Here is a 14,963-nt window from a genome sequence, read left to right on the forward strand (position 1 = left end):
CACCCCTGCCTGCTCACTGGCTACTTAGGGTTCTGGACTCCTGCCCCATTTCTTCGCCAATCCAAGCAGCATTTAGCCTCCTGGAACCCTGTTCAGCACCAGGCTTGCGGCTCTTAAAACCAGGGAAGCCCCCTCCTTTCCAAAGGAACCTTGGCCACTCCTCACTTCACCAATTCATGCCCCATTCCAGGCCAAGAGCTGGGGTGGTGCCCTCAAGGAATGTCCAGCCTAGTTATGGAGAGGAGTGCGGCAGACATGCGAGGATGCTCACTCAGCCCTTTCCCAAGCACCTTCTTCTTAGCCTACTTCTACTATAAAGACTGGAAAGCCAGCCACTTGTCCTACTTTCCACTGTAGCTAGGGTGACCACACAACTCATTTCTGACCAATGAAATGTAGGCAGAAGGCCCAAGGAGGGCATTGTGTCTTTCAAAATAAAGCAAGGCTTGCCAGGAAAAAAAAAAAAATGGTTTTCCGCTTTGGTCTTCCCTTCTCTTTCTGCCTGGAACACAGATAAGATGGCTAGAGATTCAGCAGCCATCATGTGATCATGAGGCAACAAGCTGGGGGATAAAAGCCACAGTGCCCAGGATGGTGACACAGCAAGACAGCAGCTGTCCTAAAAGCAGCTGTACCAGCCCTGAGCTGACCACATCTGGATTTTGTGTGAGATGAGAAAAATAAGCCCTGGTTATATAACACTGCACTTCAATCGTCTGACAACTGCCGTCAAACACGGCTGATATAAGAAGGTAATGAAGTTAAGCAATAACAAAACCTCACCTATCAGGCAGCCTCATTCTGCAGTCAAATTGTTATAAGTCAGAGTGGTTTCTGTTTTAAGCAATAAGATCTTTTTCAAAATATTTTTCAAATACATATTCTATAATAACCTTTCCCTATCCTTCTGTAATGAGCTGAAACCTACTGATAGCCTCATGAAGGGAGATATGTGGGATTGTAGCCCATTTTCTAAGTGACCTCAGACTTCTGTGGATTTTGAATATTCTTTTGGCTTTTTATATCTTCTTCAGAGAAGAAGAAGAAGAAGAAGGTCCCCATTACAGTCCTCAATAGCCCTACCTAATACGATGAATCTTTCCCTCTCTAGTCTTTTGCTGTAGGTTTTAAATTGTAGGCAAGAGTTTGCTAGAAGAGATTATAATGGGCACTAGGCTGAGAGAGAGTCTGAGGGGTCTTGCCTTCAAAATCAGCGCAAGGCAAGAGAGAGCCAGAGGCATGAGCTCTCCTCACAAACTCTGAACCAGATAAAGGTTAGTTCCTCAGAAGCCTTTTTGTTTTCTTCTTGCTTCCTACCTTCGTCCTGGGTTGGTAAGATTATGAGGCACCTAAATGCAGATGTTGCAAGGCAACAGCCCAAGATAAGTCACAAGAAACCTTATGATTTAGGGTCCAATGAATGCCCTAAGCAGGCAGGGTTATAAGCATTCACGGGAGGGAGAGGTTCTGGTGGGCCAGAGTCAGGGAGAGCTTGAGTCTTGCAGGACGATCAGGCCCTGGCTACTTTTGGATGGGAGCCCCGGGCTTTCTGGGAATGTGGTAACATGTGCAGGGCCTGGGAGGCTGGGAGTCAGGCAGCATGGTTGGCCAGGAGGCTTTGGCAGAAGAGTGGAGACAGATAGACCAAGAGAGGGAGGTTCGGCTGAAATACGCCCTCTGAAGAGCCAGAATTCCCCGCCCAGGCCACAGGGACCACAGAAAGGCAGCCGAACCTACCTTGGACAGGAACCAACCTGCAGACCCGCCCTTGTTGTTGTGGCCAACATTGATCTTCATCAGCTGCCCCAGATCCGGAGCATCCAGCATGAACTTGTCTTCAGCTCCCCTTTCAAAGTTGTCCTTTTCATTTTCCAACCTACGCTCCCCTGTATACACACACAGGTAAGAAACTTACAAAGGAGACCAGAGGAGGAGAAAAAACCCACTTCTATCTCAGCTTAATGCTCTGCCCACTGGAGGTGGGTCTCGAAAGTCCACAAGGTGGGAGGTGGTGGGGGGTGGGGCAGGGACAGGTGGTACATAGTAGGTGCTTTCTGCCCTTCCACTCCATTTTGCTGTGAACCTAAAACTACTCTAACGACAATGTTAAATTTTTTTAAGAAGTCAACCCTGAGATCTCTGGGCTCTGTAAATCCCTCCAACCTCCAGTCAAGGGAGAAGCTTGCCCTGCATGTGGCTCGTGCCCAGGTCCCATAACTGGGTTTCTGCTTTCTGCCTTAGTCTAGAGTTCCCATTCTGGTAACCCCATGCGCACCCCCATCCTTAGAGCTGAAGTCCTGCCTGGCTTGTCCCAGCCTCTTATCCTGAACTGGGAGCATAGCCATGGAAGTTGGTCCAGGGCTGTGCTGGGCCCCTGACAGCCAAGAGATGTCCTTAGGCCTGCCTCCTTTTCTGGAAAACAGCAATGACAGCTACCATCAGACATCCTAGTTCCTCATAGATTTTTTTTTTCTTTTCTCTCTATTTGTCACCACAATCCAAGAGGGGGTATTATTAATTCTGTCTTGTGGATGAAGAAACAGGCTTAGAGAAGCCCGATAACATGCCAGAAGTCACGTGGGTGATAAGCACATCGTTAGGATCCATTCTAACCTGTTCTTTCTACTTTGCAATTTTCCACTATTATGTCCCCAAGCCTGCAGGTCATATTAACACTTACAGCCCCACCTAAGCACCAGCTTCGCACTTATGCCATCCATTTGCTTTATTTCCTAAAATTTAATTCTTTACATCTTTCTACATTTTGAAGTGCAACCATTCAAACCCTATAGAAAGCAGTATAAGACACCCATACACCTACCACCAGATTTCAGAGGCAGAACAGGTGCTAACACTCTGCCTAATTGGCTTAGACCTTTCTCTTTTTTAAAGAAGCGATGACAAGTAGGTCTAAAGTCTCACTGGCCACCCGACTCTCCTACTCCCTCCCCCAAATAAACCCCACCCACAAGCGACCTGTATTGTCTCCGTGAATTTTGGCTCGCACGTGGAGTATTCATAGAGAACATGTACTATTTTTTGCACGTTTTAGAATTTACAAGAATAACATCACAGTGCATATCTTTCTGTCTCAGGTTCGTCATCCACACAGCGGGGATGTGAACAGCACCACCGCATAGGGTCCGCTGTGAGGATGAACCGAATGGGTCCCCACGAAGTGGCTGCCTGAGCTAAGCGCTGTGTTCATGAGGTGCTTCACGTATTCTGGGAATACGTTGTAAAATTTATACCAGTTCAGAATTATCACATCTTCCAGGTTAACTGTTCCTTTCATCATTGTCTGATATATTTTTTTATTTCTAAGAAAGTGTTTTTGCCTTAAAGTTTAATTTGGCCAATAATAATACAGCTGTGCCACCTTCTTCTGTGTTGTTGATGTGCTCCTGATACACTTCATTGCATTCTCTTTATTTTCAGCCCTTCTGCATCCCATGTTTAAGCTGGATTTTATTTCTTTTCATTTAATATGAGAATACCTATCCTTTAACTGATGAGTTTAGTTTATTTCTATTTATTGTGATTATTTGTACATTTATTTTATTTTTTTATTATTAGCCATACTTTTTCTTTGCTTCTCTTTCCTCATTTCCTGCCTTCTATTGGATTGGCTGAGGCTTTATTCCCTCTACTGGTTTAGAAGTTATACATTTCTTATGGGGGGGTTACTTTTACAATTTTAATATGCATGCTTGACTTATTGAAGTCTAAAGTTCATCAATACCTATACTCTCCTATCGCTTGGGGATGAGCTGTGACCAAGAACTTAATTATATTTAAACTTTCATTATTTACCTTCCTTCTCAAAGATGATCGTGTTCTAGTATTTTGGGTCCACATTTTCTCATGCCCTGATGATAGTCACTATCAGTATTGTTTACTATAGTCAATGCTTGCTTAGCTTTGTTACATCAGTACCAATATTTTTGCTCAATTATTTTCTTGCTTCACCTTTCTTGTGGGTATGATTTCCTTTTTCTTAAAGTATCTTCTTCAGCGGCTGTTTAAGTATAGGTCTATGAGTGGTAAACCCTATTTTTCTTTGCTTGCATGGCAATTCAGTAATTTTGCCCTCACTCCAGAATGATAGCCTAGCTGGACACAGAATTCTAGACTGATATATATTCTTGCTCAGAACATTAAAGCTATTATTCCATGAACTTATGACCTTGTATAAGGAGCTTATAGGAATTTACTATCATTCTAATTGGTTTTGTAGAAGATGATCTGCCAACTCTGGTTACCTTTAAGATCTTTCTCTTTGCACTTGGTTCCCCCACAATGTATCTAAATGTGGATTTGTTTTCCTTCATCCTGCTCAGTGACTCCTTCTGTCACTTGAGTCTGAAAATTCATGTCTTTGCTCAATTTTGAAAAAGTTTCAGCCATTATCTTTTCAAGTATTTCCTTTCACCTATTCTATTCTCTGTTGGAACTCCTGTTCAACATCTATCAGAACTTATTCTGTCCTTCATGAATCATGACCTCTCTCATTTGTATTTTCCTCTTCATGTCTCTGCTCTATTTTGTTCATATTTGTGTTACAGTTCATAAGTCTCTATTCAGTGGTTTCTAATTGTGTTGTGAAACACATGCATTAAGTGTTTATATTTAGTAACTATATTTTCATTTCCTATATTTCTGTTTTCTATACTTTTCATGGTGCCTTGTTGTTTTCTTCAATTGTTTTGTTCCTGTCTGCAGTCCATTTAAACATATTTAAACTACAGCTTTTCTCAGATTACTCTATTATCTGAAAAATTTTTTTAAAGATTTTATATATTTATTTGACAGAGAAAGACACAGTGAGAGAGGGAACACAAGCAGGGGAAGTGGGAGAGGGAGAAGCAGGCTTCCTGCGGAGCAGAGAGCCCAGTGAGGGGCTCGATCCCAGGACCCTGGGATCATGACTAAGCCGAAGGCAGACGCTTAACGACTGAGCCACCCAGGCGCCCCTATTATCTGAAATTCTTGAGCATTTACTCTTGACTGTTGTGTCCACTGATGTTTAGTCATGGGGGATTATGTCCTTGAGTGTTTTGTAGTTTCGGAAAGTGAACTCATCTCCAGTACCTTATTTTTGGGAATCTCACGCAGTCTTGCAAATGCTTCTGCAAGCACCAAAGGTATTACTGGCATGGAACGAATTTTCTGTGCTTGGGGGAGGGGAGGTCCCCAAACCACACTTGTAGTATAAAATCAGATGTCAAGCCCACATGAGTGTGAGCAGAAGGTATCAATTTCTCAACAACTCTGTCTTTTTAATCTAGAGCTCTTGCAGAGATAAGGTTATTGTACTGATGAGCCAACTTTTTCCTGACCTGTTTTTTTCACTAAAGATGTTCCTGTGAACCTTCAGGGCTCCTGGCTTTACCTGCGGTTCTAATTTTGCCTATTTTGCTTCATGCAGGACACAATCTTATTTTCTGACCCCAAGTGGGTATGGAAATCTATCCTGTAGATTGTTGAACATGAAAGGTCCCTCCTTCCAAACGCCATAGCACCAATTCATACCTAATACTTCTGTTTTTTTTTTAAGATTGATTTATTTATTTGAGAGAGCGAGAATGAGAGAGAGAGAGAGAGAGTACATGAGAGAGGGGAGGATTAGAGGGAGAAGCAGGCTCCTCGCTGAGCAGGGAGCCCAATGCGGGACTCGATCCTGGAACTCCAGGATCATGACCTGAGCCGAAGGCAGTCGCTTAACCAACCGAGCCACCCAGGTGCCCCCTAATACTTCGGTTTTGAGTTCCCTCTTCATTTCTGGCACCTGGAGATTTCTCTTTTTGTTTCTTAAGCTCAGCAATGCATTTTAAATTCTTTAATATATTGCATCCAAAATTCGGATCTCAGTAGCTTTTCTGACTCCTCTGTTATTTCATTAACTTGGAGGAAGCAGGAGAGAACCACCTGTCTCAGTTCTACTGGCCTGAATGTCCTCCCAACACTTGTAGCCATGCTTGCGTCTTCAGTTCTTGCTTCACCTATGAAGACAAGTCTAATGATCTATCCCTGGCTCCATTCTACTCTGCACCAAACCACTGCACTGAATCAGGCCATGCCCAGCCACATTCAAAATATAATGCAAGATGGCCACGGAGCTGAAGGAGATAAAGAAAGTAAGAATGAGTTCCTTGGTGACGTAAAGCTTGGGTCTGTTCATTGTCTAGGAGGAAGGACAAGTTTAAACAGACCCAGACCAAACACCCTATTCTGAAAACACATCACACACATGGATTTTACGAGATGGGCACCTGGCTGCCCAGGGAAGGCCATGAACAACCACACTGCAAGCAGAATTGCAGCTCAACAGAGGAGACTGGAGCTGCTTTCCTCTGCTAGGCGTCGGGGGAACAGCCCACCTAAGAAGCAGAACTGGGCACAGCTTGGGAAGAAAGGATTTCTTACCTGTGTCTCCATACTCTCCAAAGATATTGATGAAGACGTCAGCATCGGTCCCCGCCCCAATGACATCACCGGTATACACCCTGACCTCATACTTGTTACCTGGGAAGGAGGACAGAGAAAGCCTCGGCTCGTTAGGATCCTGAAGAGAGAACAACAAAGGCCCCAAGGTAGCTACTACACCACCCACCCTTCCCTCCAACAGAGCCTGAAGTATCACCATTGCTGTCAAGAACACGGTAAGAAACAAGCTGCCTGACATTGGTTCCAAATGGTCATTGCCAGTATCTATGTGTAGCAAGTTAAGGCACCGCACACCTTAAACTTAGACAATGTTACATGTCAGTTATATCTCAATAAAGCTGAAATAAAAAGTCAAATGGTCATTGCTAAATGGTGTGTGCAGCATAAATCAGGTAGAGGGAACTTCTGTTTTTATCTACTAACATGCTACCTTGGGATGCATGAATCAGCCCCAATCCAGATGCCACACTGAACCAGACCACCAGCCCATCTCCCCTGGATACTGAAATGCTTCTTACTGGGCCCACTGCACATCTACTCTGCCCTCTCCAATCTGTTCTCCACACTTCATCACAGTGTAAAAATTCACTGGGGAAAATACATTCTGCAAATGAAAATCAAATTTATATGTAAATTATCAGGGCCATACCCAATGCAAAAACTAGAGGCACTGAGAGTAGCCAGCAAATGCATGCTTAGTGGTTACCTCACTTAAAGATCTGTATTGCTGCCCGTATCTTTCCCCAATTGGCAGAACCCCATGCACTGTAACCTCCAAATGCCTCAGCGCTGGCCATGGCCTTGTGGGGGGATGGGGCTCAATGTAAACTACACAACAGGCTGAGCTCTGCCTAGGTCTCCCCAGCTGGAGCCTGCCTTAGAGTGAAGGAGCGAAGGAGAGGGGTTGCTGTGTGGTGCAGCAAGGAAGGCTCCTCTAGACTTTCTTTGGGTGCTAACAATTCCAAGGGCTGAGGTGATTTTCCCCTCCCTTTCCCCTTCCTTCAGTGACTTTTTATTTTTTATGTAGGAGAATTTTGTTCAGATTTCTTATGCCCAATATGTGAAATTTATAAAACTAGAGGTGTTTCACTAACTCAAAAAGGTATCTGTACCCCCCTGTTTGTTGCAGCATTATTTACAATAGCCAAGACATGGAAAAAACCTAAGTTTCCATCAATGAAAGAATAGATAAAGAAGTATACACACTCACACACATGCACACAAACATACATAAATATATAATGGAATATTATTCAGCCACGAGAAAGAAGGGAATCTTGACGTTTGCAATAACATGGATGGACCCTGAGGGCATTATGCTAACTAAACTAGGCCAGTCACACAAAGACAAATACAGCATGATTCCACTGATAATGTGGAATCCAAAAAACAAACAACAACAACAAAAAACAAAAACACCCCTAAAAATCCCCCAAACCAGAACAAAACAACCGCAAACCCATAGATACAGAGAACAGATTGGTGGTTGCCAGAAGTGGGGTACAGGAAGTAAACAAGATGAGTCAAAAGGTACAAACCTTCGGTTATAAGATAAATAAATTAGGACCTGTAATGCACGGCATGGCAACTGTAGTGAATAATACTGTATTGCCTATCTGCAAGGTGCTGAGAGAGTAGATCTTAAAAGTTCTCATCACAAGAAAAAAATGTGTCATTATATGTGGTGATGGATGTTAACTGGACTTTTTATGATGCTCATTTCTCAGTATATACACATACCAAATCATTATTTTGTATACCTGAAACTAATATAATGTTTTATGTCAATTATACCTCAATAAAAATAAACTGGAACTGTTTTAATTGAGGCCCAGAGTTCCAGGCCTTCTGCCTGCCCATCTCCTCCCATCTCCTTCCTAATGTCCTAGCCCCCAGGGGCTTTCTCCTCCGCATTCCTTGGCTCTGCCATGTTGTCTGTGTCAATGATTCCCAAGTTTACCATCTATCGCCTTGCATGGTTAGCTGTTTCCTGCAGGTGAGGCTTCCAAGTTCTTCAAGAACTTAAAAAAGGTCTGGGGCAGGACCTCCTTCTCATGTATAGCCCCCCAAAACAGCCCCTAGCACATTTTGCTGAGCACATACTAGAGTCTCACTAAGTATGTCAGAAAGCAACTTGATTCGCATTTCCTAAAGCTCAAAGTCCCAGGGAAGTCACTCAGGGCAAAGGAGTGAGGTGGGGGAGATAAGGAGAAAACTTAATTTCACCCAGTTCCTATCTTGAATCCTGCCCAGCAGCTGCCATCTAGAGATGACATGATGCCGAATGTTGCGGGGCACCCACAGAGGACACCCCCAATATCCACAGCCCTGAAGGCTGATCTTTAACCTGCTGAGAACCTGAGCCAGGAGGGAACAATTCTCTCCTTGAACCTCACTTGGTGAGATCCCTCACAAGAGAGGGAAGACCCTCCAATTCTTGTCCCCAACCAAAGAGCTCCCAGATTCCCACCCCACTTTCTTCCCCATGAAGACCCCTCTGAGATGGGAGACAGAACCAGGGTCTTCAGAAGAACCCCTAGGTCAGTGACTTGAAGTCTGAGCCACATTCAGGTTACCTGGGGAGCTTGCTGACTGGGCAGGTTTCCAGCCCACCCCCCTTCCCCGAAGATCCTGTGACATATCTGTAGAGGACCAGGAGGGCCCTGGCCAGTCCAGCAGCGCCTGCTCCTGATCATCTTCCAAGTCGCAGAGGCCTCTGGCTGCGGGCTGTTCTTTCCTCCTCTGAGAACCCTTCATTTGGGTTCACATCCTTTCTCAGCTCCAGTCTAGGGCTTACTTCACACAGAGGCAAGTCCCCTCTGTAGGGTGACAAGATGCCCAGGGTCCCCTTGGCTGGTGATGCCAGGGTGAGGTGGGGGCTGGGGGAGGCCCTAAAGGCCACTGCTGAGTATCAGTGGGTCAGAGAGGGCGACAGGACTCCAGAAAGAATGGGGCACAGTGCAGCAGGAGGAAAGGATAAGGGGGGCTGGGGAGCCCTTGGGGAAGGAGCAGCAGACATTCTGCATCATTCCAGAAGGCAGAATTGGACTTAGCACTTGAATTATAAAGAAGGATATTTTAGCTCACCAAAAGAAACATTTTCTAGTAGCTAGGGCTATCCAACAAAGGCAGGAGATGACCTTGGGGGAAGTTAGTTTCCCATCCCTAGAGACATCTAAGCAGTCACTTTGTGACAAGCACATTGGTGGAGAGCCATCTGTCAGGGAGGCTGTAAAGAAAATACCAGAGGTGAAAGAATGTGAGAACACTAAGGGTCTTTTTCAGTCTGCAATTCCATGACATCTGACCAGGAAAGGCAGGCTGCAGACTAGAGAGGGAAGCCAAGAGATGGGGGGGGGGGGGGGAGGTGCCCGAGGCTGGTGCAGGCAGGCCTGGGGAGCAGGAGCCCACGCAGGGCTTTGGGAACACAAAGCATCCCCTTCCCAGGAAAGTCCAGAGAAGCAGGCATCAAGGCTGAAATAAGGCCACGTAGGAGACAAGGGTGGAAGGAGTTTCCAGAACTTTCCAGCTGAGGTGGACAAGGGGCCCAAGCCCAGGGGTCAGAAAATCAGATGAACAGAATGCAGGAAAAAATCAGTTCTGGGATAAGGTTGGACTGTTCTCTAACCTCTGCAGAACTCTCTATGGCAAGATGGGGCCCTGGGTTCTCGTGTGGTTGGCTGGGTGAGGAGCAGCACCCCCGTGTGCCAGATGACCTCCTATCAAATTGAGGAGAGGCTGAGAAAAGCAGCAGGGTGGACAGGCATACCTCACAAAACTGTTCTCTAAAAGGCCCTGAAGAGGGACAATGAGGCTTATTATATTACTGTTCTCCCGGCTTTGCTTCCACATTTCCTCTCCAAGCAGAACCCCATCCTATCTCATGTGCCGTTTTTCCAAACAAGGCCTAGGGCCCTGTGCCAACCCTAAATTGTGATAAAATGCATATACTGTTGAGAGAACATGACGGGATAAAAGCAGGGCTTCATTCTCTCATGGCTGGCCGACTCAGCACAGTGCACCCGGCCTTACTCCCAAGAGGTCATGAGAGCTCCCCACTTTCCCGTGATCAGGATTTCAATGAGCACAAACTTGCCATTCTGGTCACAAGTGGGTTTGTGTATGTCGAATTCACCCCTTAGATCTGGTGATCCGTGTGAGAGCAAAATGTCCGTATGTGAAATGTGGCTGCCTCCCTGGTGAAAGGACCAGCCAGAGGGGAAGGTCCCAGGCCAGGAAAAACCCCTGCCCCAGAGGCCAGAAGGGAACAAGGGGGGCCAGAGAAAGCAGATGAGAGCAAAGAGTTCAAAGAGGATGGCCGGGGCTGGCCCACATTCTAGGGCAAAGAATACTAAACGGTCACCCAGGCCTTGCAGCTCATGAGGCCCCTGCAAGTCCTTGATGTCATCTGAACCATACAACGGCCACACGATACAGGCAGAACAGATACTGTTGACATTCTCATTTACAGATGAGGAAACGGAGGCTCAGGGGGCAAGGCGTCTTGCCCGGGGCCACACAGCTGCTAAATGATGCAAGAGGGGCTCAAAGCCAGGTCTCTTTTCCCTGAAGCTAGGGCTCTTTCTAGAATGTGTCTGGGCCTCTCATTCTCTGTGCCAAGGGGTAGGCACATTTTTTCTGTAAAGTGCCAGATAGTAAATATTTCAGGCCTTGCAGGCCACCTGGTCTCTTTTGCAAGGACTCGACTCTGCAGGGGTTATCATGAAGGCAGCCATGAGCCAGCCATACGGTAGTACCCCCTCCCCTTACCTGCGAGACTACGGTGGAGATCCCCAGAGGATGCCTGCGACCCTGGCGCGCACCCACCCCTACAGAAACTAGGTTTTTTCCTATACAGACACAGAGATTACTAATAATGTTACAACAACTGCAATAATATGCTGTAATAAAAGTGGTGTGAGTGTGGGCTCCCTCTCTCAAAATTCCTTCCCGTACTGGGCTCACCCCTCTGGAGATGATGGGAGAGGACAAATGCCTGCATGATCACCACGTGAAGAGAACGACGCAGGCTCCAGGACTCGCCTTCCGACCACCGGTCATGAGTGGAGCCTCTGCTTCGGAGGCGGACTGACCTCCTGAAACCGCGCACGCCGGACGCGCAGCGTAAAACTACGTAAGCAAGTGGGCGTGGCCTTGTGCCAATGAACTTTATGGACTTCATAGAACTTTATTGAACTTTATAGAACTCTCCTGTGTCATCAGATATTATTCGTGTTTGATTTCTTTTCAACCTTGAAAAAATGTAAACATCTCTGTTCGCTCCAGGTCCTCACAAGACTATACCTAGTCGGCCCACAGCCTGTATGTAGATGGCCACCCGCTGCCCCAAGCTGTCTTGTGCTTTCCAGGCACTGTTCTGTGTTTCTCGGCAGGGGACTGCAGGCAGTTCTCTGCTCGGTGGCCTGGAATGGGAGTGGAAGTGCTTGGTGCAGGGGTGGCCAGCCTGCTGGTCGCAGGGTGATCACAGCACACTCATCACTAGCTAAGCAGCTCAAGGCTCTGAAGACTGGGGAACGGTTGCCCTTTTTCTGTGGGGCTGGAGGGGGTGAGAAGGACCATGTCCTGCCTAGTGTGGGCAGGGAGGGCCAGCTTTCCCTGTCCCTACAATGCTGGGTGACTGGGCTGAGCTCAACGTTCCCCTGAGTGCAGTACAGTATGGGGGCCTGGGCTGGGGTTTCCTGAAGGTGGGGACAGATGGCAGCATCAGTTCTGCAACTTCAGGCATTGTGCCTTCAGCTCCTTGCTTGGCTGAGAGTGAACAAGGAGCAGAGATGGAAAGAGAGGGTGAAGGTCAGGTTGGAGGAGGGACTAGCAAGTTCACTGACCTTCCTGAGCAAGCATGGGACCAACAGGGCCTAGTGATGTATCGCAGGAACGGTTGCCCAAGACAGTTCTTCGGTTGGCTTGTGGTTTAATCAACGCTATAACATTTTCCCTTGAACTGATTTCTCTCTGGCCTTTTAGTGGGTAACCATTAGCTCATAGGGTGCCTTTCTACAAATCAGAAAAAGTCTCCCTTCCTCAAGACACTTTACTGCCATCTGTTGGATAATTGTCATAATAGATACACAAACCTACAACCTCTATCATGTGAAAAGTGTCTCCTTACATAGTCTCAGTTGTGCCGTGCACAACCTGCATATCTGAACCCGGCAACACTACCTTTCAGAGTTGTTGCCTTTCCCTGAAGGTCAGTGAGAACTCAAAGAAGCCAAAGTAGTTTGAGCGTTGATCCGAACAATATACAGTAAGGGAAATGGACCAGAGATTAAGGTAATCCCAGGGTACCTTCCAGAGCCAAACAGAACTGAGTTGGGGTACTGCAGGTATGGCATAAGTTGCAGCTTAAAGACAGGTGGCCGCCTTAAGGCCCTGCTTGCCCTGCCCAGGGGATCCACCAGGCGAGCCTTGCACCCTCTTTCCTCTGCAGGCTGCATGGCAGAGGCACAGCCCTGCTCCCTCTGAACAGGAACCATGTCCCCTGTGGGCCAACCGGAAGCTGCCTGTGTGGGCTTCCAGAAAAGGCAGGCATGGCAGGCCCGAGCTGCCGCCTGCGCCTGGTGCGCCAGCCTCCCCCACAGCCTCGCCTGCGCTCTGTCTGGAACAGTCAGCACACAGCAGCGACAGGACACATCTGAGAGAGCCACCTTGGGCGGCGGGGGGGGGGGGGGGGGGGAAGCACAGCCACGAGTGGGCCGCATCCCCCAGATCTCGCTGCCGAGCCGGGCTGAGCTGCTCGTCACGTTCCCGATGACAGAAGTCAAGCAAATGCCCGGAAACGAAGCCTCGGTCCCGCTTGCCAAGGAAGGGACCCTCCCACACCCAACGTGATCTGAGCCTCCCAGCTGCTCACGTGGCCCGGGCTTTTTTAGGAAGCAGGGAATCATGAATGAAGTCCTGCTGCGTTGACGCACGGTGTTTCTTTCCCTAGCCTCGAGCATTCTCAGGTCCTGCATGGTTAGAACGCGGCTTCATTCACTCGGGGCCGGTGAGAGGAGGTGAGGGGGAGGCAGGGGGCTGGCGGGACTTGACTTCGGCCCAGCCCCACCGGAGTCCACAGCTGCTCCCTGGCACCCATCACTTCCGCTCAGCCCGAGCCAGCCGCTGCAGAAGCGAGATCTCACCCGCGCCGCGGAGGAGGACACGGAACCGAGCGAGAGACACCGGCGGGACTGCCCTGGGGGTGGGGGCGAGCGGAATGTTCTCCCCCAGCCACGGAAGGCCCCCCCCCCCGCGAATCCTTGCGCCTGCACGGGTGCGGGAAGGGGTGGACCCCGGAAGACCCAGCGCGGGGAGCTGGGTCACAGCCCCCGAGCAGTGAAGGTCCTCCCAGGTCCAGAGACTCGAGTCTACCTCCCCCCTTGCTGCCCCCAAAAGGTTTCCTCTTCCTTCCCTCTGGTCCAGAGGTCCACATCTCTCACCCAGAGTCACCCGATTCTTCAATTAGGACTTGGAACTCCTCTGCTTTCTCGAGAATTCCCTCAACCTTGCCGCCCCTGCAGACACACGCACTTACCAAAGTGGTAAGAGCCTCTGATGCTTACTGAGGACTGACATGGCCCGTCACATCTCTTTCTCCTGTAATCCTCACGATGGCAGACCCTATTACTACTGCGGTCACCACTCACTGAGAAAGCATTGGAAGCAGCAGGTTAAGAAACCTAATCAAGTTCCCACAGTTAGCAAGGGTGAAGCCCAGATTTGGACTCAAGAGGTCCGGGCAGGGAGGTTCTCTCTCAGCTGTCACTGTGCCCACCCTGCCAGGTCTAGCTTAGAGCCCACCTCCCAAGCCCGCGGTGCTCCACTCTAGAACTCTCCAGGCATGTATCACTTATTTGGTACCTAACAGGTGCTCAAGCACATGCTGAGCCTGGTTACGCGAGGACATTAAAACATCGCTCAGTCATTAACGGTTGCTCCTGGGTGGTAATCAAGAAAAAGCACTCTGTCCCTTGTTTCACTGCCAAATCATAGATAGCTAGTATCCTTTCCTAGGACACTGTGATGTAAGCCTGATGTTATCAGGTGCTGAAAGACTATGGAGTAGGTACGCTTTCACTCCTTTTAGCTCATTGTGCTCACGCCCTCATCCAATTCATTGCCAAGCCCCAGAGAGCCATTTCCACATGTCCCTCAGACACTCATCTCCCTTGGTTCCCACCCCCACTGCTCTGCAGTACCCTTCCTTTCCACCTGCACACCCCAGCAATCTTGGCTCTATTTCTCACCTTTCCACCCCAGACTCCACTCCGCTGCTGGGAAACCAGCACTTCTCGTCCCCTGCTGGAGGAACCAGAACGCCACACAGCCTTCCTGGAGGGCAGGTGAGTAATACCTGTCAGAAGGCTTACTATTTTACAAACCCCTTGAACTAACAATTCAATCCCTGTGCATAACAATTCATTTATACTAGGAAATAATTGTGTTCATAAATGACCTATAAAGATGTCTATCACAGCATATCACAGCATCGTTAATAACGAAAAATTGAAAAC

The 14,963-nt window shown here is 47.9% G+C and overlaps 1 protein-coding gene across 2 annotated transcripts in view; it reads right to left on the reverse strand.

Annotated features, from left to right (window-relative positions):
• LOXHD1 (lipoxygenase homology domains 1) overlaps positions 1 to 14,963 on the reverse strand; it is a 150,034-nt gene that overhangs the window by 108,847 nt on the left and 26,224 nt on the right. For both annotated transcript variants that reach the window (XM_027576484.2, XM_035723929.1), the window contains exons 5-6: positions 6,427 to 6,525; positions 1,738 to 1,886 (exon numbers count right to left, since the gene is read on the reverse strand). In XM_027576484.2, the coding sequence (XP_027432285.2) occupies positions 1,738 to 1,886; positions 6,427 to 6,525 (248 nt within the window). The remainder of the gene's footprint in view (positions 1 to 1,737; positions 1,887 to 6,426; positions 6,526 to 14,963) is intronic.

This window comes from Zalophus californianus, chromosome 14 (genome assembly GCF_009762305.2).
Source record: "Zalophus californianus isolate mZalCal1 chromosome 14, mZalCal1.pri.v2, whole genome shotgun sequence".
In the NCBI taxonomy this organism is placed as follows: domain Eukaryota; kingdom Metazoa; phylum Chordata; class Mammalia; order Carnivora; family Otariidae; genus Zalophus; species Zalophus californianus.